This window comes from Chelonia mydas, chromosome 2 (assembly GCF_015237465.2).
Source record: "Chelonia mydas isolate rCheMyd1 chromosome 2, rCheMyd1.pri.v2, whole genome shotgun sequence".
Lineage (NCBI taxonomy): Eukaryota > Metazoa > Chordata > Testudines > Cheloniidae > Chelonia > Chelonia mydas.
The window spans coordinates 150708604-150733954 of record NC_057850.1 but is presented as its reverse complement, the minus strand read 5'-3'; the positions used below and the strand labels follow the sequence as shown (position 1 = coordinate 150733954).

At 43.7% G+C, this 25351-nt stretch overlaps 2 protein-coding genes across 3 annotated transcripts; one reads left to right on the top strand and one right to left on the bottom strand.

The window, feature by feature from the left end:
* Window positions 1–8904: 8904 nt before the first annotated feature.
* Window positions 8905–14812, bottom strand: ALG2 (ALG2 alpha-1,3/1,6-mannosyltransferase). Of its 2 annotated transcripts, none has more exons than XM_037889846.2 (2): window positions 14324–14812; window positions 8905–13776 (listed from the first exon to the last, which is right to left on the bottom strand). In XM_037889846.2, exons 1-2 carry the CDS (start codon window positions 14810–14812, stop codon window positions 12874–12876), a joined length of 1392 nt encoding a protein of 463 aa, XP_037745774.2. In that variant the 3' UTR covers window positions 8905–12873. The 2 variants fall into 2 exon arrangements, with proteins under 2 accessions (XP_037745774.2, XP_043396274.1); XM_043540339.1 differs by having other exon boundaries at window positions 8905–13750.
* Window positions 14813–14998: 186 nt separating this feature from the next.
* Window positions 14999–23747, top strand: SEC61B (SEC61 translocon subunit beta). The gene is made up of 4 exons (XM_037889847.2): window positions 14999–15145; window positions 15229–15326; window positions 15773–15874; window positions 23383–23747. Exons 1-4 carry the CDS (start codon window positions 15143–15145, stop codon window positions 23468–23470), a joined length of 291 nt encoding a protein of 96 aa, XP_037745775.1. The 5' UTR covers window positions 14999–15142; the 3' UTR covers window positions 23471–23747.
* Window positions 23748–25351: the final 1604 nt, after the last annotated feature.

Sequence of the window (25351 nt, the reverse complement as noted above, 5' to 3'; positions counted from 1 at the left end):
CGCAGCTCCCCAGAAGTGGCCGGCATGTCCCCGTGGCCCCTAGGTGCAGGGGCAATCAGGGAAGCTCTGTGTGCTGCCCCCACCCCCAGCGCTGCCCCCACCCCCAAGAAACATGACCAATGGGAGCTGCGGGGGCAGTGCCTGCGGGTGTGGGCAGCGCACACCGCGCAGCGCTGCCTGGCCAGTGACCGCAACTCCACCTAGGGGCCAGACATGCTGGCCACTTCCGGGAGCAGTGTGGAGCCAGGGCAGGCAGGGATCCTTCGCCCCGCTGTGCTGCCACCTGGGAGCCGCCTGAGGTAAGTGCCGCCCAGCCAGACCCCACACTCTGAAACCGCTGCCCCAGGTTGGAACCCCCTCCCGAATCCTAACTCCCTCCCAGACCCTGCACCCCCACCTTAACCCCCTTCCCCCAGCCCCCTCCTGCACCCCAAACCCCTCATCCCTGACCCCACCCCAGAGCCCACACCCCCAGCTGGAGCCTGCACCCCCTCCCAAACCCCAAACCCCTGCCCTAGCCCTGAGCCCACTCCCACACTCCAAACCCTTTGGCCCCAGCCCAGAGCCCCCTCCTGCACCCCAGCCCCACCCCAGAGCTTGCACCCCCAGCTGGAGCCCTCACCCTCTCCCACACGCCAATCCCCTGCCCCACCCCAGTGAAAGCAAGTGAGGGTGGGGGACAGTGAGTGGCAGAGGGAGGGGGCTGGAGTGAGTGGGGGTGAGGCCTCAGAGAAGGGGTGGGGCCTCAGGGTAGGGGTGGGGCAGGGGGGCAGGGCAAGGGTGTTTTAGTTTTTCTGCAGTTAGAAAGTTGGCAACCCTAACTTCTTCACACAACACACAGTAAACCTGTGTAACTTCTTGCCAGGAGATGTGAAGGCCAAAATTATAACTGAGTTCAAGAAATAATTAGATACGTTCTGGAGGATAGGTCCATCAATGGCTATTAGCCAAGATGGTCAGGGATGCAACCCCATGCTCTGATTATCCCTAAGCCTCTCACTGCTAGAAGCTGGGACTGGATGACAGGGGATGGATAACTCAATAATTGCACTGTTCTATTCATTCCCTATCAAGCGTCTGGCACCGGACACTATCGGAAGACAGGCTACTGGGCTAGATGGACCAGTGGTCTGACCCAGTATGACTGTTATGTTCTTCATAGTACTGTGTGAGCATTTTATTTTGAAAATAAATAAATAAATTTCACATTTAAACAAATATCCTCTCACTGTTCCTCATAAACATTCCTGTTCTTTTCTGTGGTCCTCCTTCTCCTGGACTGAAATGAATAAACTTGATATTGTTGGGGGCTAAAAATACATTTGTTAGCACAGACTAGAGTAGATTCATTTCCTCAAATGGCGTTTTCAGATTCTGTCTAGTCTAAGATTTCATTTTTTAAAAATTAAGTTTCTAGCCCCTCCTCCTAATGTAAATTGAAAATATAAATCTGGACCTGGCCTGCAGAATTGTCACCAGCTGAACAGTGACTCTTCTAAAGGTGTGAACTCATCTCTCCCCTACTCTATTCATTCCAGGGACATGTGAATTTCAAAGCCTATGGGATGCAATTTAAATGGTAACACTGGTTAGTATGGCTATTCCAAATAAAACCTCACAATGGGAATCCAGCCATCTGTTAAAACATCGGCAAGGCCAGTGGTAGGCAGGAAGGCCAGGATGGTAGGGTGTGATATTTGCTTATTGTTGACCCTCAGTGTATGGGAACAAGGGCCTGAACTTTTGTCTACACTACGAAATTTTGGCACTGCAAGAACTTGCCATGTTTGTTTCACACCTCATGTCCACAGTACCGGGTTTACAATGGCACCAGTGTCACCATGGAGCCGGGCCCATGCTCATAAGGGGCCCCAGCCTGCTCCACTTGCACTGCGCCCCGAGACCCCACTGGCTCCCCCCACCCACCACTTGCTCCTCTTGGCCTGCCCACCGCCTGGCCGAGGGCTTCTCTCCGCTCCCTGGCCCCACCCCCCTGCTCCTCTCTGCCCCCTGGCCAGACCCCAGTGCACCTCCGGCTCCAGGAAGTCTCTGCTTCCCACCACCTATGGGGCACCCGGACCTGAGCCGCTTGGGACTGGTGCAGAAGCCCGGCCAGTCTCAGCCAGGTGGGGGTGGGGGGAACAGTGTGGGGGGCTTGGCTGGGCCTCTCCAGGCAAGTGCGTCTTGAGGGAGCCCAGCCAGGGCCTGGCTGATCGTGTCACTCCCGAGGGGCCAGAGCGATTCCCCACCCCGGGACCAGCCCTGGCTATGGGGCCGTCTCAGCCTCCCAGCAGAGCAGGTGAGTGTGGCTGGGAGGCAGGGTGTGGGGGAGTGGGTCTCTGGGGTGTGGGGGGAGATGGGCTGCGAGGGGGCGTGGAAAACGTGTGTTGGGGCACTAGGGAGTGGGGGTTCTGTGGGGGGTGCTGGGCAGTTGTGGTGGGGCTGTAGGCAGGGGGGCGCTGGGCAGCAGTAGTGTTGTGCAGGCCGCTGTGCATTTGTGGGGTGGGGTGGGGGAGCTCTGGGCATGGTGGGTGCAGGGGGGCTCTGGCCATAGGGAGTCAGGGGGATGTTGGGTGAGGGGGGGCTGCTGTGTGGCACGGCATGGGCCTGCCCCCCAGGGGAAGGGGCACGCTGGCAGCACAGGGCCGGGTGGGCCACTGTGCGTCTGACAACTGACGGTTTGTAAATAGTGGCCTCGCACTGGGCTGGGCGGAGCGGGGCCACCCCTGCCATGCCATGCCCTATTGCCTCTGGCTGGCCCCTTGCTCTGGGGACTGACCTCCCCGTGCCATGCACCATTGCCTCCATTGGGGCCTACAAATATGTTTGGCGCTGGGCCCACAAAAGATTAATCTGGCCCTGTGTGTCCACATACAAAAGTGCTTGTAAGTTTGGCCTCCATTTGCCAGATTGTGTTTCACCTAACAGAGCATTTCCTGGCCATGGCCCTCCTCTCTCCCACACTTCTCCCTGTCTCTACTGAGGCAGTTAGTGCAACTAGGGGTGACAGGCAGGAACAGTCGTGTACTTAGGGGAATGCAAAGACTTCAGTTGTGGTTGACTCCCTGCTTAGGGGTTTTGAGGGGCAGAGGCTCTTGTCACTTACGTGTGTACACCCATACAGGGGCCAGGCACAGCCTGTCCCTGTGATGTGGAATTTGTACTACTGCAGGGCAGTGATAAGCTTTGGGTGGTGGACTGATATACTTTGCATATAGGTCTTTTGTGCATTAATTATTAACAGTCTACCTCTTTGGTAAACTCAGAGCCTTCAAGGCACCATCATCTGGAGGAAGCAGCTGTCTTAAAATCCAGTGTGGAAGTCTAATGACCTAATTCACCAGTTTAATGCTCTTAAAGATTTGTAACAGAAACTGTCCTTATCAGTTCTAATCTACTTTCTATGACTGTGGTAAACATCCTTCCCTTTTGTGTGGGGGAAGTGTCCTGAGGAAAGAAAGAAAGGGATTGAGGAGGATTCTAGGAGAAGAGAGAAAATTGAAGGATATCCTGGAGGCAAGAGAGAAAAAAGATCTGAATGAAGTCCTAAGAGAACATACATTTGTCTGCCTGCCTTCTGGCTGTCCATTGATCATCTACTTATCTATCTAGAGTGGTTGCCACTAAAAAGTCAGCATTCACAAACATTTACCACACATTGGCATCAGAATTCCATAGAATTTTCCCTATATGTAGCATGGGAAATAAATGAGATATCACAGATACTACTGTGTTGTAGCTGTAGGTAAAAGTTGACTTTTAAATGACAACTACTGCTTGTCTTTCTAGTGCTCCTAACACTATAAAATGAAGTATTATTGTTGCCTGAGACTATCTTCTTGCTCCTGTCTTGGTTAGGTTATATTCATACAGCTCATTCTAGGATGAATACATTGAGGAGAGGAAAAATCTCACTGGCCATTTTGTAGCCTCCTTTGTTGCCACAGAGGAGATGGGGATTATTTGTATGAAGTGAAGAGGAATGTAAACTGGAAAGATAGGGGGACCTGAAGGGAGAGAGACAGAACAAGAAAACATGACATGTTGATATAAATGTAACAATTTTTCCTCACAGTGTGCACTGGGGTGGGGGTACCCAAAAACCACCCTCACTGGGTGCCCATGCACAATGCCACATTGACTGCTTTTTGTGCATTGACTTTTTCTTTCTCTACCTCCTTTTATCTCATAAAACACTTTATAACCTTCACTCGCTACTGAAAAGCAACTCTCTCTGTGATGTATATTGTAGTTGCCTAATAGCCTAAAGCAACACTATACAATAGTACAGGGAAGGAAATGAAGACTATTACAGTATCTAATTTAATTTACTGGAGGAATTTAAGAAAAATCCGACAAAAATGTAATTACCTCTTTGGAGCTGAGTGAGAGATTCCATGACAACACTCCAGCTTGTTAGACTGAATTGAACATAAGAGTGGTGTAGGTGTAAACTGAAAGACAAAGGCTTCCAAAGGAATTTACAAAGGAATTACAAAGGATTCCATATTTAAAATATATTTAAGGCAGGGGAGTGACATAATCATGGTTCATTCTTCACTGAATCCCCGGCCAAGGTGACTGCTGAAAACATCTAAAAAACAAAGACTGAACCAGAGGAGAAGGACTGAGCCCAGGCTGGAAGGTTGTCTAGCCTGTGAATGAAATATCTGAAGGTTTAAACTGCAGGCAAGAGCAGCTGTCCTTCAAGAATCTCTGCAATCTCCCTAAAACAACATTTAGGGTGAGAAATTACTACTTGTATCCAGTTTCTTTAGTATTTTAAGATTAGATTGCGTTTTTGTTTTATTTGTTGGGTAATCTGCTTTGATCTGTTTGCTATTCCTTATAATCTATCTTTTGTAGCTAATAAACTTGTTTTTGTTTTCTCTAAAACCAGTTTGTGGAATTCATAACTGGGGGCAAAAAGCTGTGCATATCTTCCTCCACATGGAGGGAGGGGTGAATTTCATGAGTTTACACCGTATAGTTCTCTGTGCAGCGCAAGACGGTACAATTTTGGGTTTACACTCCAGAGGGGGTGTGCACTTGAGTGCTGGGCAATTCCTTAGCTGAGCCTTCCCATGCACAGCTGATCTCAGCATCTGTGTGTATAGCTACAGCTGGATGTGTCCCTGCCTGTGTGCGTGCTGGTAAAGTGCAGTCTGAAGCCTGAGGGAGGGCTTGGCTGATTTGCCTCAGCAGTACAGTGCAAAGAGAATCCAGGCTGGTGGGTCAGGCGGGGTCAGTGGTACCCCAGTTCCAAGTGGCACCCTGGTGGCGGGGGGGAGAGGGGGAACCTGTCATAATGTCCCGTTTTTAACTTTGTACCCTTAGGTGGAAAAGGCAGAAGTGTGTGTGTTTTGGGGAGAGGAAGACATTTTTTTTTAAATCTGGGGCCAGGCCCTGTGTGTTTCATAGCCATGGAATTTTCCCTGGAATTTATCCCTTGGGTCAGAAGTATGCTCCAGAATTGCAGCTTTCATTACCTAATAATTATAAAAAAATCTTTCTTGCGTTAACGTGTGAAATTAAGCTTGAAAATATGAATCAAGTGTAAACTGATGCAGTCTTGTCTCCTTGAGTCTGAAGACAGCCTGAAACAACAGCTCAGAAGCGTGAAATCTCCCTTTCATTTCAATGTATTGCTAACTCGGGACTAGGGACCGAAAGGCTAGGCAGCAGTTCTGCAGAAAAGGACCTAGGGGCTACAGTCGATGAGAAGCTGGATATGAATCAACAGTGTGCTGTTGTCGCCAAGAAGGCCAATGGCATTTTGGGATGTATAAGTAGGAGCATTGCCAGCAGATCAAGGGACGTGATCGTTCCCCTCTATTTGACATTGGTGAGGCCTCATCTGGAGTACTGTGTCCAGTTTTGGGCCCCACGCTACAAGAAGGATGTGGAAAAATTGGAAAGAGTTCAGCTGAGGGCAACAAAAATTATTAGGGAAATGGAACACATGACTTATGAGGATAGGCTGAGGGAACTGGGATTGTTTAGTCTGCGGAAGAGAAGAATGAGGGGGGTTTTGATAGCTGCTTTCAACTACCTGAAAGGATCCAAAGAGGATGGCTCTAGACTGTTCTGAGTGGTAGCAGATGACAGAACAAGGAGTAATGGTCTCAAGTTGCAGTGGGGGAGGTTCAGGTTGGATGTTAGGAAAAACTTTTTCACTAGGAGGGTGGTGAAGCACTGGAATGTGTTACCTAGGGAGGTGGTGGAATCTCCTTCCTTAGAGGTTTTTAAGGTCAGGCTCGACAAAGCTGGGATGATTTAGTTGGGGATTGAGCTGGGGGTTAGACTAGATGACCTCCTGAGGTCCCTTCCAACCCTGATATTCTATGATTCTATGAACTCTAAAATCTAAAAATGACCATTTAAATCCCAATGTTAACTGTTTCACTGTTGGTCATTTTAGCAGAAATATTTTAAAGGTATGGCAAAACTTCTTTATGCACCCTTACATCCACACAAAGGGGGTGCAGGGCAATGCTGAACTGGGTCCTCTGCATTATATAATGAAAAGAAGGGAGAAAATGAAATAAAAAAGGAGGAAAGCCAACAGGATACCTTCGGCTGCTGAATGTGATGTCAGTCAGAAAACACTGAGTGAGCAGAGAATTTCCCCACATTAATGATGTCCATGAAAAAGCTCTGACTCATATGGAACTGTTTAATCATAATAAAATAATAAACACATTACTGATTCACCCTTGGAAGACTACATAATTCCTGTGTGAATTTCACAGAGGCCTCATCTTCGATAGGAAAAAAAGGTGTGTTTTTTAACTCTAACTCACTCAAGGTAAAATCCTAGGGAAGACAATGCAGCTTGTAGTTCGCAGATGAGTGGGCAGGTCAAGGTACAGATTGTGAGAGAGACTATCTTTACCTTCATCTGTTAACATATGTAAACTACAAATTGCCTTCTCTTCACTAGGATTTTCTTGACTGAGTTAACTCAAATTTAAAACACACCTTTTTAGCCTAGTGAAGATGAGGCCTTAGGGACTAGCTAATCTCCATGTTTTTTAGTTTGGGGCACTGTGCTGGGCATCAGGAAAGTTTTATATCTGCTGGGAGGTGGCACTGCATTGGGATTCATGCTTGCACCCCATTGAGAATCCTCCTTTCTCCCCAGAACTGCCCTTCCAGTGTGTCATTCTCCTTTCCTACTAGGTATCAATGCCATCTCTAGGCTGGGCACCAACAATGGCTAGGTTGCACACATCATGACAGACAGGGCAGGGAGCAATTGACGCAGAGCTTCAACTGACCCTGTGTAGGAAGACAGGGCTGGCAGCGGACAAGAAGTGAAGCTCTTTCTATTTCAGATTTTCTTGGGGGTTGGAGTAAGCCATTATCTTTGTTGCACGGAAAGAGGGAACAAGACATGGGAAGGAAGGCATATCTTGTTAGGGAGCAGAGAGAGGGAATCAAGACAAACATATTTTTTTCTCAGGCAGAATGCTGAGGACAAGTTGCACAGTCAACCTGTGGAACTTGTTGCCATGGAATGTTGAGGAGGCCAAATGTATAACTGGGTTAAAACAAGGATTAGATAACTTCGTGGAGGACAGGTCCATCAATGGCTAATAGCCAAGATAGTCAGAGATGTAACCTCATGCTCTCGGTGTTCCTAAACCTCCGACTGCCAGATGCTGGGACTGAACAACTAGGGACGGACGGCTTGAAATTGCCCTGTTCTGTTCATTCCCTTTGAAGCATCTGGCACTGGCCATTGTCAAAGACAGGATACTGGGCTAGATGGACCATTGGTCTGATCCAGTATGGCCATTCTCATGTTCAAGTAAACTTGTCTTCAGGCTACTGAAGGGTTTAGGGTCCTTTAATAAGCTTGATAGGCAGCATAGTAACAGCTCCTCAGACTTCAGGTAGAGAAGTCTTTGGCAGCTGTTGAGGGAGGATACAAGCCATAGAAGTGTTTCTTGTTAAAAAGCATATAAACTATAAGTATTTATGTGATATCTGTTCATTGTATAAAGTATTGTTGCATAAAACTACTGTGGGTACTGATTTTGTTTTTTCAGTGCAAGTGTAGTGAGAAGGACCACAGCACTAGGTGTAGCTAATTCCCCCTTTGAACTCTCCTTTACAGGTATGTGACAGCAAGGAGGCATGGCCTCCTTGAGAGACTAACAAGGACGGACGACCATGCAGCCTACAGCATATTTATGGTCCTGATCCTACAAACACTTATTGCCCATCACAAGTACTTATTTCCAGGAGTAGTAGTCCTAGCAGCAATCTCTGCACTCAGTAGTATTTGCTGGATAGCTCCCTGTTTGCATACCATCAAAACTTGAAAAACTCATGGCAAAGAGGAAGTTGGAGGGGATGAATGGGCTGACTGGGACCAGATCACCTGGAGCTGCTGGCTTCTCTTCCTGAAACAAATAAGTAAGCTGGTGAATGGTGGTCATGGGTTTGCTGCTCTTATAAAAGGAAGAAGGTGGGGGGAGGGGGAAGAGAAAGTGGCCTGGACATTGAGGCACCCCAGAGAGGGAACTGAACTGCAGAGGCCCAGCTGGAGACCTGCAGCCAGAAAGCCCGAGAAGGCGAAGACATTGTCACCTGGGAGGAGCCCTGGGGCACAGCTCTATCCCAGAGCAGGGACAAACAGAGAGAGTGCAGGCACGCACACACTTGGCCAAGGGGGCGCTCATGAGAGATGAGTGCACCCTGTTACAATAGGACAGACAGAAAACTGCTTGGGGATAAAGAAGGAGGGACGTAATGTGTAGGAGAGAATAGATGACAGCATAGTGGGGAGCAAAAGGATATGATGGGTGGAGAATGCATAAAAAGATACACAATCAGTAATAGGAAATAAAAAGCAGAGTGAAACAATATAATAAAAGATCAGGAGACAGAGAAATGTACATTTTAAATGTTTATTAATAGAAAGTTCATTGACAATGCTTCAGGTATGAAGAGTCCAAAGATGTTTTGTTCCTTTACATTGCAGGGATGTGGGATTTCAGGGGCTCAGTGACAGATGTTTTCAAATGGGCTAGTAGGTGTTAAGGAAATTTTTCAATCCCTGGATGAGAACACTGTGTTAATCTACTTCAATTCCAACAGCTTCCTGAGCTGAATTGGGACAGGACCTCTTTCCCTTCTAGATGCTATAGGCCTTCCCACCTAAAGGTAAGTGTCACATCCTTTGTCCATGCTCCATCCCAGCTGCTGTGGCCATATAATGATTGAAAGCTCAGCATGGACATTATTGATTTTATAAGTATGCCATAGACTGGGTCTACTGAGTCAAGTTCCACAAGAGTCCTTAAGGATGTGAGAAGTATCACATAGACTGGGTTAGCATGGAGAGAATACAGACCAAGCCATTCTTGCCTGAGAAGAAGTGGCAGCACAGAACAAGGGGATAATGGAGACCGTTCAGAGAGTGTGTGTGTGTTGAAGTCCTATTAGAGGAATCACTGTACCTACAAAGCTTTTCCTGCCCAAACTAATGGGAATGAGAAGTTATACCTGCTCACACCCACTGACAAACGTATTGCTCATATAATGCTTTTTACATGAAAAGGCACACAAATTTTAGATGTAGGCTTTGACAACAAAAATGTTCTGAATTGACATGGGTTTTTTTCCCTCCTCCTTTTGGCTTTCACACTAAAAATACTAGCCCTTTGCACATTTTTTCATTAGTGGCTTCATTCTTGGTTTTTGAAAAACACTAGCTGTAAAAATTTCTTTTTGCTTGAAAACTGACATCCTATGGGGGGGAAGTATTTACTAATTCCTCAAATATAATTTATTTTTAGGAAATAAGAACACAAGAAAATATTTTTGAAGTTTCTAATAAGTTATTTCGAATCTTTTGAGCTGGAAAAGTGTAAACTGAATTTCCTTCAAAATTTCAGGAAAAAAGCCCTTTTCCTTCCAAGATGTATTTTTGAAAACATACGTTTTTTTGTTTTTTTAAGGTACAAGGGGGCTTTGTAATTACATTCTCATTACATTAACTATGCCCTGGTGCCTTTGCAATTGTCACAGAAAGAAAACAGTTTAAACGCAATGCAATACATCACCCCAGCATCACTGCAACTGTCAGTGACAATCCAATGCAATATCGCACCACGGTTGGTGCAAAGTCCAGCAAGCAATTTCAACTAAGCATATATACACCACTGCCAAGTTTGCATGACTTGTATTAGTGAGTTCAATAAAATGCTGATCATTTTAAAGTTGAAGCTGCCACCAATGAATGCTATCTAGTAGCTATTGGTGTACTTAACACTCAGTGTTTATTGTCAAGGCCCTGTAAGATTCATTAGACCTAAATTATGCAGCAAAGGGCTTGGATCTGTGTGGAAATAGGCACCAACCATCCCAAACTCTCTCCTCCTCTTCAGCTCTCACCCATCCATATCAATTGCCTCCTGAAGGTCTCAGTTCACTGAAAAAGGTGCCTGCTTAGCAGAACATTAGAGACCAGCTTCCCCTTCTTCCTCTTACAAGTCCTTTTCACTTTTTCACTTACTTTAAAGGGATGAATTTTTCCCTTCTAAAAACTTTACATGTTTTAACTTTGTCAGCTTAAAGAGTCAGTGAAAGGAAAAGATGTGAAGAAGGAATGCTGAGGCCTACGGGATAGCAGACTTCTGGCTGCATGGTGGGGGCTTATTGGAACTTCACATATCAGTGGCAGAGTTGGGAATAGAATCCAAGTTGTCTGACTCTGATTCCAGTGCCCTAGCTACTGAAGCATGCAGCCTCCAGGGGATTTTATTTAGTTAAAAAGTGAGGAAGGGTAAAACAAAACATGTTACAGTAGGATTTAGGCTGCAATCTTAACAATGGAAAGGTTAAAATCTCTGCATAAATCAAACAGCAATTCAATTCTAAAATTCTGAGAACTTCTAGAGACACCTTGGAATAAAGGTTAACTATCCCAAAAGCGTACACACAGTGTGGTACACAGAGAGCCCATACAGAGTAAGTACAGAACCTAAACTTCAGAGAATTATGCAAGTTACATATCCATTTACAAAATTAAATTCAATTTTATTCCATCACATACAAATAGTATATTGTAGATCAGTGGTTCTAAAACTTTTCTACTGGTGACCCCTTTCATATAGCAAGCCTTTGAGTACAAGCCTCGTTATAAATTAAACACGTTTTTATATATTTAACACTATTATAAATGCTGGAGCCAAAGTGGGGTTTGGGGTGGAGGCTGACAGCTCATGACCCCCACATGTAATAGCCTTGTGACCGCCTGAGGGGTCCCGACCCCCAGTTTGAGAACCCCTGTTGTAGATCAAAAACCATATAAGACAAAGTTAAATAAAGTGCATTGGGCCTGCAAAGCTCAGTAAAATGAGTTGAGGTATTTATAAAATCTGATATTCCTTCTCCTCAGATTAATGAGCTAATATTTGCCCCCCTCAATAGGATTTCAGACCAAAATATAACTAACTTGTATACAGTGCATAAAATATAAACTTAGAAGCAAATTTCTAGCAAGCCACAAAATGCAGTCCCTTAGAATCTTTTCAAGTGATGTTCTGATACATTGTACACTATAAGAACCACTATATATCAAACATATCTAAGGCCTGTTTCACAGTGAAGTCTCCCTGAACAGAGAAACTTGCAGAATCTGTATCTAAGGCTGTTAGTTAACTTCATGCATTTATTTGCTCTTTGTGTGATTTTCTAAAACCAAAACAGAGGACTGTATACTTTTCTCACTATGACTTCATCCACCATCTTAGTTTTAAAAGACATAACTCAACTTTTATGCAGTGACGGACATATTACCGTCTCTTTTAAAAACTCAATTTGACATTTTGATTGTGGGAAATATTCATTCATATTACCATTTTTGCATGACCCAAGACTATGGGGATACATCTTGAAAGGAAATGGAAGAAAAATATCAAGGCTTTTTCCACATATCTATCTGGTTATGTGGGGATCAGAAAATCCACAAAGGAAAGCTGTATCAAGACACGCTTCTAATAGACAAAATGAAATTCAGTAGATGTAGACATTTAGTATAACAGCTGATATTCAAGAAGATTTCAGGGACTTTTGAGGGGAAAACGGGGTTAAATCCTGGCCCCATTTTTTGTCTGAGGGATTTTGACATCCTTGGTTTCATCCTTCTCTCTCTTCCCTCTGCTACTACTCCAAGAACAACAGCTAGTTACTGGGATTATGACATCAGAGATGATTAGGTGATACAATTTAAGGACAGGAGTTCTCAGACAAATAAGACAGTTTAAGACTGTTCAACATCACCAGGCTACAGGTTAGCATTTAAAAAAAAACAAAACACAAAAAACCATGGGACTTTATTGCATATGTATAGCTCACTGTATTTTCAATGACTGCATCCACACCAGAATTGGCAGAGATCTGGCAGAGCCTTTCAGTAGAAATTCATTCAAGTGGAAAATTATGGTGCATAGTATTACAACAGAAGAATTGCACTGTAAAGTTAATTCATAACAAGTGTAGAGAAGAAAGTTTAAATAAGAAAGTTAATCATCTTATACAACCTGAAGACTTGCCATAATTTTAACTTTCCCCAGTTTAAACTAGGAAGTCTAATAAATTTATTAAAATATTTTCCAGTACATGATATGCAGCAAAAATTCAATGTAGTCAGTGGTAAACAAATCCACCTCAACTAAATCTTGTTATTTTGTGGCAACCGGCATGAAACAGACTATCAAAAGTGTAGTTTAAAGATTAACTCAAATTTTCTAAATATTTCAGCATCCTTGCACTAGCCTAGACGTTAGTTTAATCAACTGTCTCATGTACAAATCAGAAACATGACAAAGCAGTAAATTACAGTACGCAGTGTATCTGTTACTGTGTTAATCTACATATGTATTGGTACAGCTGTTCTGTAAAAGCGTCCGAAGAAAATTTTTCTGTAACTCTTGCTCTTCCAGCTGCTCCCATTGTATTCTTTAAGGCAGGGTCTCTCACAAATTTTTCCATGGCCTCAGAAAATTGTGTTGGAAGGGGATCACACAAAAATCCTGTAAAATTATTTATAACAGATTCCAAAGGACCACCTGAATTAACTGCTATAACTGGACATCTCATATACATAGCCTCCAAAGGAACTATGCCAAAGTGTTCATTGCTTGGCGTATAAAGCACACACACACAGTGATTGAAAAGAGAGATTTTTTGTTCATCTGAAAAAGACCTCACAAAAGTGACTTGCTCGCTAATATTAAGCTTGGTCGCAATAGTCTTCAGCTCTTCATAATGTTCCACGTTTTCCAAAACCCTTTCATCATAACCACCAGCCAAAACTAGATGAACTTCATTCCACTCTTGAGCATCGAGCCTGCCACGAAGATCATGTAAAGCTTCCAGAGCTAATGCTAGGTTTTTTTTCCTTTCAAATCTATTGATTGAAAGAAACAAATATTTTTTCTCCTGGGGAATTATACTAGCTATATCTGCAGGAACAATTGTTTCAAAAGTACTGACATTCAACGAAGGGTATAGGACGTCTGGTTTAATCTGATTTAAGGATTTAAATGTATTCTTGAAGACATTAGCTGTAAAATTGCTGTTGACAACAATGCAATCTGCCATGCCAGTAGTATACTCTTCCAACCAGTCAAGTGGAGCTCTATAGATGCGTTTAAGAAAAGATTCTCTCTTGGTCAGAAGCTGATCAGGAAAGTGACAATAAAACAAAACCTTCTTAGGAGTCCTGGCCAGCCTGAGAAGTGGGATACAAGCAGACACCTGGATAAACCGAGAGGCGGGGGTGAGAGTAAGAGACAGCACTGTTTATTCAGTCCCAGTTTCTACAATAAGATCTATTCTGGAGCGACGCTTGTGGATTCAAAACTAAAACGTTCCGCGTGAGGAAGAAGCGGTGCGGGCTGTACTGACCCCGTGCTTACTCTCACTCGCGGCCTTCCGCAACGGGGGGGGCTGCTGGCAAACCGCCACTCGGCGGGCTTCCCTTCCCGCTGCAGGGAGAGGCGACCCGAAGGGCAGGCGCCCTGCGGCCTCCCCTGCCCCCCGCCCGCCATGACCAGCCAAACACGTGGCTGTGCGACTCGCAGCCCCACCCGTGCGGTCCGCACCCGGGCTCATGCCCGTGCCCAGCGAGGGGAGGCAGCGCCCTCCCGGCTCAGGGCCCACGTGACGCCCCCTCCCTTCGGTTCCCGGTTGCCAACCGAGCCGTGACCGCGCCGCCCCTCCCCGCCACGGCCGTTACCGGCGCGTGGCCCCGGCAGCTCCTCGCGCTGGGCCAGAGCACGTGCTGCTAGCCCCGCCCCCGCACCTGGTCGCACACGAACACGTCCATCTCCTCCCCGCTCAGCAGCAGCACGTAGAGCGCCACGTAGGCCATGCGCAGCGCGGCGCAGAGCGCGTGGCCCCGCCCGAAGAGGCTGCGGGGCAGCCAATCCCCCACGCTCCGCACCGCGAGGCCGCGCGTCTCCGAGAAGCAGCGCGCGGGGTCGTAGTGCGCGGTCCAGATCTGCACGCGGCAGCCGCGCGCCCGCAGCGCCAGCGCCGCGTCCACCACCAGCCGCTCGGCGCCGCCCAGGCCCAGGTCCGGGTGCAGGAACAGCACGGACGGGCCCGAGCCCGGCCCCCCTGCCATGCTGGCGCCTGCACCCGCCGGAGAGGAGGCGGAGCCCGCTTCTTTTGAGCGAAGAAGTGATTCCGGGAGCTGGGCTAGTCCACGTGTCACTGCAGAGAGCGCATGCGTAGCTCCGCCCTCTCGCTGTGCTGCCAGCTTGGGACACATCAGCCTTCGTCCCCCCATAGGTGTCCTGGTGCTGCCTGGTTCCTTAGCCCGCGCGTCCTGTGGTGTCTCCGTTTCAGGCGGGGTTCGGGCACAGGAAGGGGACAGGACTCTGGCGGCTGGAGCCCTGAACTCGGTTCGCTGCTCTGGAAACTGTCTCCTGAGAGGCGGGTGGAGTCAGGCAGTGTCCTAGTCGACCGCGGGGCCTTGGGAGGCCCGGGAGGCCCAGGAGGCGAGCGGTCCTAGGGGCGGGGCAGCTAGACCTGGGGTATCCGCAGTAGCCGCAGCGAATTTTGGAGACGGGAGAGTTCTGAGGCCCGCGCGCGCTTCCTTGAACCCAGAGTCGCTACCATGGTGAGAGCGCGAGGCCCCGATCCCCCCTCCGCGCCCTGGCACGCGCTGGTCCCGTCTCACGCGCTGTCTCTTTCTCTCCGCAGCCCGGCCCCAGCCCCAGCGGCACCAGCGTCGGCGCCTCTGGCCGCTCACCCAGCAAAGCGGTGGCGCCTCGAGCTGCGGGATCCACCGTCCGGCAAAGGTACCGGCGGGGGCGGACCCCGAGGTCGGGGCTCGGTAAAGCCTGGCTCCGCCGCCCGGCCGCGGCCCGATGGAGACACCGGTCGCGACAACGCGCGATAGCGCCGCCTCCTGCCCCCCCCCCACCCCCCGAGGCTGACACTTGAGCTGGGGGAGCCTCGATGGGCGTCGCTGCCCCTGGTGCCAGCTGGGAGGGGGCGGCTGGGGGAGGGTGTCAGGCAACTTCTCGCTACGTCTGTGGCTAACGGCACTGAACCGAGCCTGGCATCGCCCTGTGGCCCCCACCCAGCGCTGAGCACGGTCACCTCGGGCCAAAGTCTGAGACCAGCACCAGGAAGAGGTTGTGTGGGGTGGGGGGGTTTCTTCCTGACTTCTCGGAAAGGTTGGTGGTTCTCAGCTGCTCGCTAGTGCAGGTCAGGTTCTGATTCCCTTGTCCTTCCCTCCAAGGAAAAACGCCAGCGGTGGGACTAGGAGCGCAGGCCGCACTACCTCAGCAGGCACTGGTGGCATGTGGAGATTCTACACAGAGGACTCCCCTGGGCTCAAAGTGTAAGTCCTGAAAGCAGAAAGGGGGTGACAGTGTTGTTTATCAGTCTATATACAGTAGTCCAGGCTCCCTGAGTCATTTGATCTGGCCTGCACATTATGCATGAAAATATGGGAAAACCACAATTGCTTAGATAAATCAGAAAGAATGCCTTGAGGAGACCTGGTTATAAAAATATAAAAGATCAATCTTGTAGGTAGATGTTTAAGTTAATACACTACAATCAAGATGATTACTTGAATTGTTTTTCTCTAAGGTCCCAAACCTGCAGACGTGCACGTGCTTTTCTTGAATACCATGAACAGTCCTCAGAAATCAAGAGAGGTTACTCACAGTAGTAAAACACATGCATAAGTGGTTGTAGGCTTCGGACCTAAGGCTTCATTATCTACAGTTTTTATGGGTTTTTTTAATGCCAATAAAAACACCATTGCAGAAATACCAAAAAACATTACACATCAGTACGTACTGTTTGCAGTTATACACGCAGTCAGAAGCAACTCACTGCTAATGAGGTCCATTGGACACGGTAACTTCATTAACCACACGTCTTGAGTTAAACATAATGAAGTGACGAACATTTTAAGACACACTGGTGTTACAAGGCTAACCTTTTCAGCCTTGGCTCACACCTATGTCACAGGTTTGTTTTAGTGCTTCAACCCTGTATTTCCTTGGTCTTCTGTTGTAGGGATGAAGAAAGCCAGGTGCTCTCAATCAGTCCCTTTGCCCATTACACCATATCTTCAGCACACAGCTTCTTAGATACCTTAAGTTGGTAATCGGAGTGGCAGGTGCTGCAGCTGGCTGTAAAAGAAAGAGCTTCCTGAGCAAGCAGCAAAAGCAATATAAAATAAAATGGCCATTCTGATAGAGCTATTAAAATACCATCCCATTCACAAACCATTTTCTCCTATACGCTTAGACCTGTAGATTTCTCACTTCTGCAAGTGTTCCTGACACTCTTGGAGATATCCTCGTCCCTTCCAAAAAAGTGATAGATCCCCACCCTCATCTAGGCTTGGGTGGTGGGCAAATACAGTCAAGAAATAGAGAGAAACAGCCTCTCTCCTGGTCACATGGAAACAGAAGGCAGGAATAGAATGTTATTTACCAGAGCTGTTTTTTACCAGGTAAAATCATGGTTTTTAACACCCAGGGAGAAAGTAGTTAGTCCCAGTTTAAGGTCTTTTAAAAACTGTTTCATTAATGCACACCACAGTACACTTTGTTTTAGTTACATATTCAAATTGTGGTTACATGAGGCAATAGACTCAGAGATTAATTTAGAATTGTTTAGATGAAAATAAAACTGCAGAGGGCATAACATATAATTATAATACTGAATATTGGAATATTGCACAGTTTGGTTCAGTATCTTCTCAAGGAAGTTACACATGTCAGCTCGTTTCAGTTTTCATTGTTATGTAACCAAAAGTCAAAAACATTTGATTAGATGAAAATGCAGAGTTTCAGGTTTGAAGCATTAAGCAATCTTTGAAAGCCCTTTCAATTGATCAAGTTTTTTGTTTCCTGTAAAGCCCTTTGATTATCAATTATACTGACCTCTATCTTCAAGTTCTTCCTCAAGACCGCTCACAATCCTGAGATAATGTAGCTGATTTTTAATACAGGTTTCCATACATGTTGTTTGAGTGTTCCATCGTATGTCACCACAGATTTGGGGTTTTACAGATCCTTGGTATTCTTTTAACCAGGCTGACGGTGATTACAAAAATACTTTTGTAAATCTACGTTTCATCAAAGCACTTGGGATAAGGTCTTGTCCAAGTAGATTTAGCCAATGTGATGCATATTAATATATAACCAAACTGTTGTCGTCTTGTTCCAAATCACTTCTTATACTTTCCATCTTTTTTTCATCTTGCATTAGTGTAACTTTTTTCCATAAAAAGAAAAGGAGTACTTGTGGCACCTTAGAAACTAACACATTTATTTGAGCATAAGCTTTCATGAAGTGGGCTGTAGCCCATGAAAGCTTATGCTCAAATAAATGTGTTAGTTTCTAAGGTGCCACAAGTACTCCTTTTCTTTTTGCGGATACAGACTAACATGGCTGCTATTCTGAAACCTGTTTTTTTCCATGTAATTTGTTACTTCCACTCTCATGCTATCAGTGTCTAACAGTTCACCTGCTACCTGCTTTTTGATTGGGTGCTTTGTAGCCTGACCATAGGCAGCTGATCATTTTTTGAAAAGTTTGATGCTCAATAACTGGGGCCCTACTAAATTCACTGTCCATTTTGGTCAATTTCATGGTGATAAGATTTTAAAAATTGTGAAATATCAGAGTTAAATAGCTGAAATCATGAAGTTCATGGTGTTGTAATTGGAAAAGGAGTTGTGGGAGGGTCACAAGTTTATTTTGGGGAGGGTTGCAGTACTGCTATCCTTACGTCAGTGCTCCTGCTGGCAGCGCCTTTGTTGCTGGGCAGCTGGAGAACGGCAGTGGCTGGCTGGGAGCCCAGCTCTGAAGACAGAGCTGCCGCCAGCAGCAACGCAGAAGTAAGGATAGCATGGTATGGTATTGCCTCCCGTATGTCTGTGCTGTTGCTGGCGGCGGCTCTGCCTTCAGACCTGGGCTCCTGGCCAACAGCCGGTCTCCCAGATTAAGAAGTTTTTGTTTCAAACAATAGCATACCTCTTTTGATTGAGGCTCTTTTTTGTTTTGTTTTCCTTATTTTTAAATTAAACAGACCACATTACTGCAAAACTATTATCAAATTGCTAAATGTTTTTCAGTAATATTCATTAGTATATTCTAATAAAATTTTTTTCCTCAGTTTCCTGGTTTAAGCTTTTATTTATCAGCACTCTGTCCTAAACTAGTTTTTCCCAGGAAATTGCCAACCCTCAGAGAAGGGACTATCTGTTCCAATCTCATCAAAATGACCAAAACCCTTATCCAGAAGGAAAAATTCTTCTTTTCTCCATGCATGTTTCTGACCCCCACAGACAATTTTAGTAAATATATGAATCTGATGTCTGAGCCAGGAATTTTTCAGCATGTGGTGGTGACAGTATTTAGGTCTAAGGGGGACTGGTCAAAACAGCCACTACAAAGAAAATCACTGGTGAACCTTTGATGTCTCGCCTTTCTAAGTGTTAGTGGTCACTACCCAATAACATAAGCTCTTCTCCAGTATACACAGGTTAGTGCTGTCCCCTTCTCTGTCTCATAGTTATGACCTGCAGCATCAGAATTTCATCAACTCCTGCCCTGCATTCTCTGCTAGTCACCAGTTCAGCAGACAAACTTCAAGGCCCTGTTTCTGAGGGGCTTCTCCCTTTCACTCTGGTTGTGAGTGTTACCAAGAAGCAATGGGCTAAAGTTGAAAATGTCTTGGCTATTAAGGGAATGGGGGGGGGGGGGAATGTTTTAATGGGAAGGATAGTCAGAGCAAAATAGTTCGCTTGAGACCTGTTGCCGTCCTTCTGTGGCACTCTGAATCTGATCACTGTGAGAATGTCAAGACTATGTAATAGAAATCTTGAGCAGAATGGTTTGGTTTTGATAAAACTAGATTGTGTAGAAAATCAAAGTTGACTTCAAATTTATTGACTGCAGGGAACTCTAGATATGGAGTCACTGCTGTGGTTATTTAACATTGTTACTCTTATTAAGGGAATTCATCCGGCTAGTCAGAAAAAATGTTGACCTTAATGAGGGTAAGAAGCATGTGTGTGTTGGTGGGGAGAATGGCTGATCTCCTAGGTTCCAGCAAGGACCTTCCATGGGATTGGAGGAAGTGTAATGGAAAATGTAATGATTTGTCAGTACTGAGTAGTTCATTTTGGGGGTTTTTTTGTAATCAGTTCTGTAAAATCTGTAAACTATAGAAGCAGGCTTTTTGGTCTCTTTGTAGCTAATGTTCCTGTGTGTTACCATCGTGGCATAATGTAATTTATGTAGCAGATGTTTACTAAATTTCTGAAGTACAATTTTTCTTTACTGAAGTTTAGTACTCCTTAACAGTGATGATAACTAGTGAGGTACCAAGTTCTTCCATGAAGACTAATGCACTTGAGAGTCTTTGGTTTTGCATATGTTTATGAAGAGACAGAGCTTATATAAGATCTGTGTCACATGCAAATTCATAAAGAGGGAACCCATAACAAAACTGTCTGCTTTAAGGAGGTCCATTTTGCCTGTCACTATATGCTGATGTACTTGCACCAAAGTAAGATTAAAAAAATAAAATGCTGGTATAAAAAAACTTAAGTCTTCACACCAAGATGTCAATATGGCAAAGTTCTTTCCCACCAGAAGATTTTAATAATCTTAACTCAAATTTACTGCATGTTTCACATACATTTACACAAAATCCTTTATAAATGACCATGGGTCTGTCTTACACTCTTTTTGGTTATTGTGTTGTTGAGAGAGGTTGTTTTGTTTTTGTGTTTTTTTTTTTTAATGTACCCGTTTACCAGTAGGAGCAGCTGTGTTCGATCAGTTTTGTAAATCTTCCTGATTGTGAACTTACTTTGAGGCAAACCAAATGGGCTCTTAGAAAAACAAACAAGTATTTCATGTGTTATTGATCCTGAGAATATAATAAGTCTAAAATGAAATAAAAAGTTCTGTTGAGGCCATAGACGATTAGATCGGCTTTAGAGAAAATAGTCTGATTGTCATCACAAATGTGGAAGAGCCAATTTGTCCTAACTGAAATATGGTAGATAAATTATAACTGTTCACTGAATAGATCACCTGTTGTAATTTTGGAAAGGATGAGAAATAGGAATGGTCTGAAGATGATTTGTATTTTAATAAGGATGAGAATGATTTATTGATTCAAGTGGCAAGTCAGATGTATTTTGGAGTGGGTGGGGAGTTCCTCTTAGTTTTTGGTTTTTGTTTGTTTTTTATGATTGTGGAAGATCCTAGAGCTTCATTAATTTTATGTATTCATATTTATACTTTTGGGGTCTGGAAGTAGATTGTGAAGATAGTGGAAATGATGGATTAGCTAAGAGTTGCCTATGGAATTGCACTGTGGAATTGCAAACTAAAATATATTGCATATTTACACTTAGTTTGATTGCTAAATACATCTACGTATCTATATCCTGTTGGATAAAATTCAAGATTCTGCACAAAAAGCCAAATTGGGCTATGCATAGTAGATAGCAATTATGATTTAAAATAGTTTGTGAGATGAGGATGTTCAAAAGCCTGTGAATCAGAAAATTGCATGAGGCGTTGAAAAACCTTGAAGACAGTAGCATGAAGGAGATCAGTTGCTTCAGTTTCATTTTTACATTATGTTCAAGTAAGATCTGCTTGATCATAAAAACTCCATAGCATGAATCATACTTTTGGAAATCTGGTGCTGCCTCTAATGAAGGGAGATCAAGTACAGTGTTATGAGTAGAGCTGTCAATTAATCACAGTTAACTCACGCGATTTAACTCAAAAAAATTAACTGTGATTAAAAAAAAATTAATCGTGATTAATTCCACTGTTAAATAATAGAATACCAATTGAAATTTAATACATATTTTTGGATAGTTTTTCTACATTTTCAAATATATTGATTTCTGTTACAGCACAGAATACAAAGTGTACAATGCTCACTTTATATTTTTATTACAAATATTTCCACTGTAAAAATGATAAACAAAAGAAATAGTATTTTTCAGTTCACCTCATACAAGTAGCGTAGTGCAATCTCTCTCATGAAAGTGTAACTTACAAATGTAGATTGTTGTAGTTGTTACATAACTGCGCTCAAAAACAAAACAATGTAAAACTTTAGAGCCTACAAGTCCACTCAGTCCTCCTTCTTGTTCAGCCAATCGCTAAGACAAACACATTTGTTTACGGGAGGTACTGCTGACTGCTTCTTATTTACAATGTCACCTGAAAGTGAGAACAGGTGTTTGAATGGCACTTTTGCAGCTGGCGTTACAAGGTATTTATGTGCCAGATGTAAAAATTTCATTAAAGCTAATTTAAAAAAAATATATATAATACATAGGTTGGGAAAAGAGTGTCTGTACATCTGGGCATAGTGATTAGATTATCCACAAATACAAAGTTCGTTTTCAAATATCATATGATACATAGAGTACATAATCCGCAATAACTCAAATTTAGGTGAATAGATTTCACAATACAGTTTAGATATTAGAATCTGAATACTTGGGTACATCATTCATGAAAACTTGTACAGAGATTTGGTTGTGGGAAGCAAACTATCAGTAAGTGGAGATTGAGAATTAGGTGAATTAAAATACTCTTGTTTTTTACAGTGCAAATATTTGTAATCATAAATAAATATAAAGTGAGCACTGTACACTTTGTATTGTCTTGTAATTGAAATCAATATATTTGAAAATATAGAAAACATCCAAAAATATTTAAATGGTATTTATTATTGTTTAACAGCACAATTAATCATGCGATTAATCATGATTAATTTTTTTAATCGCTTGACAGCCGTAGTTATGAGATGCACAGTAAGAAAATGGTGTTTTGTATTGTAATGGAACACTCACGTTAATTTGCTTGGGATCCCCTTCAGACTAGTCACAGCATAGATCAGCTAGTTTAACACAGTCTAAAATTGAAACTGTGAGAAGTTTTCCAAACAATAATACCCTAATTATAATTTCTTAAAAATAGAATTAGTGAGCATGAAAGATTCCAACACGAAGTTCAGATTGGGAGTTTTAGATAAGGATTTATAATGGACAGAGCTTCCACTTGTGATTTTTTTTTTCAGTGTCGCTTGCAGTAAATTTAATCAAACTGAAACTGGTGTAACTATAAAAGCCTACTTGAAAAATGATTGTATCTGTTGCCTCGCTGCATTTAAAATTCTGTTCACTTCTTAAAAACTGGAGAGTTGGCTGTAAATTACTTCCCAAGCTAAAATATTCTAATTTTGAACCTAGGTTTGACTAGCTGCTAGGGGACTCTATTGTTTCTTATGCTCTATTTGTGTACAAGTATGCTCAGGTCACTAACTCAGTAGCAGACCCACCAGAATGTGAGGCGGAAACATGAATTGAAAAATGTGGAGATAAAGTTTACAATCAGAGTATTAAGATCCTGATTTCAACAAGTGATTAGCAGTGAATGACTAAATACTCCCTGTAATTGTTATGGTACAAATGGAAGCATCCATATTCTTTCAGCAATTCAAAACTGAGGTATCAAAATTAAATCTTAGATTTCCAACTTAATGTGGCAGATACCAATTCTGAGAAAATGGTTCTTATTTCTGTTAATCTTAAAGGGTTAACTTGTACTACTAAAAGCTGCATTCCAGTAATGTTTGTATTAAAACTTTTGCAATAGATAACAAAATAATCCCCATCACTAATTTGGTGAGGGGTGCGGGGTGGGAGCAGGAAGAAGCTTTGATATTAAGTCTGTGTATTTACTGAGTAATTTATTTGGCTGGTTCTAGCTAACCTTCAGAACAAGATGTCTTTATGTATCGTTGAGATTTAACTGACTTTTTTTCTTTCTTTCTAGTGGTCCTGTTCCAGTTTTGGTTATGAGTCTCCTCTTTATTGCTTCTGTATTTATGTTGCATATCTGGGGCAAGTACACTCGCTCATAGACTCATCTGCATCCGTATGTCTGTCAATTTAAAACATACATCTTGGACCAAAAGTATGGAGGATTTTCTTTGCTCATGGAGAGAGAATATTTGGAAAGCTTCCTGTTTGGCTATTGAGGAGTCCCTTGTCACTTTTATTTGGTATTAGTGTTTAATGAACTGTTAAATTTTTCTGTTTGTGCTGGTTTTGAAGTCTTTCTGTCACAGGTCATTGTGTGTTTGCCTGTAGACTTAAAAATTACAGGTCTTGCAATAAAATTTGTATACGTAAATTGAAGCAATGCATTCTCTATTCCTCTTCTCCCCCCCATCCCCCAACACAGCACTGTCATGAAGTATTATAAAGAGCGCTCTGAATAGTTTTGAGTAAACAGTGGTATAACAATAGTTCAAAATGGAATTTTGAATACTGTACAATATAGGTAGAAAATCTTACATCAGAGAATTGTTTTTGGAACAAAATTTATGAGACATGAAAATATTTGAAATAACATATGCTAATGCACTTGGTCATAAAAACGTAGTGTGGTACGTGTGCTGGTAAATTGCTGTGGAATGCCAGATCAAAGAGGTGGAGCAAAGACCATGTAATCAGCCAGCTTTGGATCACAGAACAGCCTTTTCCCATTCTCTCTTTCTCCCCCGCCCCGCCCCCACTTCCCTCAATGCATATATATCTGTGCTACAATTAGAATTGCTTATATTGCACACTGTAAACTCTTGAGTGAGGACTGGTTCATTTATCTGTTTCCCTCAATATTGGGTAGAATGACTTTTAGCTCACTTGCTCTTTTTTCACTTCCCTAGCCAGGTGCACTTAAAACTATTCTGCAAGAGAGGCTAAATGCATGCTTTTTGGCTTCTTGGATATGTAGCCCTGAGTAAAAGAGCTGTCTTTGGGTAGTAGGCTACAGCAGCATCATAGACTCATCAATTTTAAGGTCAGAAGGGACCATAATGATCATCTAGTCTGACCTCCTCCTGCACATTGCAGGCCACAGAATCTCACCCACCCGTCCTTTTTCTCTCTTTGAAAACTCTTGGTATTGAGGCTGATAACTATTTGAAAGTCATACTACCACAGAGAGAGGGCAAATATCTCCTTTTTCTCTGACAAGACATCTGGCAACTTAATTACACATGCATTTCTATTCATTAGGATTGGAGTACAAAAACAGTTAGACAGTCCCTGTGCTGGGGAGTTCACACTTGTAGCTGTTTACTGAATTCACTTTAAATAAAACAATGTGGTATTACACCACCATGGGTTTGGCTCTGGTGGCTACAGTTTCAAGCTTAACAGAACGAAAGTCACCTCTGCTACTTGCTTTAGATTTAGAGCCTCCAGGAACACATGAAGACCAAGGGTGTAGTGACCACACATACATTTCCAAGTACAAGGTCTAGTCTGTTTTACAAGTTTTATTAAAGTTATGATTACCCAAGCATATAGAAATCCTCTAAAGACCTATGCACAAGTTACAAATATAGTCATACTCACATTCTTAATGATATTCAGAGGGTCTGATAGATGCCTTGCCAATTGATCATCAGTAGAGGGATGAGTCCTGCTGGAGTTTTCCCTTAGGGAACTCATTTTACCCAATTTGGGAGCCCTCTTTTATCTTGTGATATTGACTACACATACACTCTGCGCATGTGCGTGAAGGAGTCCACCCTGTTTCCTTATTTGCAGTGTCCCCCAAGAATATTGGGGTACCCCATTTTTCATAGGCTGTTTATAGTTCCTTTTATTCTCATTAGTATTTATGCATATAATGCACCCTGCGGTTAGGGCGCATGTTAGAAAACTGACTACTGGGTATCTTGTAATCAAAAAATCTTGTGGTTCATTTTTCGCAATACCCCCCATTGGCACAT

Excerpts from the sequence above, each read along its gene's own strand:
- ALG2 (XM_037889846.2), bottom strand. The coding sequence starts at position 14,812 with ATGGGGGGACGAAGGCTGATGTGTCCCAAGCTGGCAGCACAGCGAGAG. Across the intron at positions 13,777-14,323 it reads ACGTGTTCGTGTGCGACCAG|GTGTCTGCTTGTATCCCACT; the intron begins GTGCGGGGGCGG and ends CGGTTTATCCAG.
- SEC61B (XM_037889847.2), top strand. Across the intron at positions 15,327-15,772 it reads GGATCCACCGTCCGGCAAAG|GAAAAACGCCAGCGGTGGGA; the intron begins GTACCGGCGGGG and ends CTTCCCTCCAAG. Across the intron at positions 15,875-23,382 it reads GACTCCCCTGGGCTCAAAGT|TGGTCCTGTTCCAGTTTTGG; the intron begins GTAAGTCCTGAA and ends CTTTCTTTCTAG.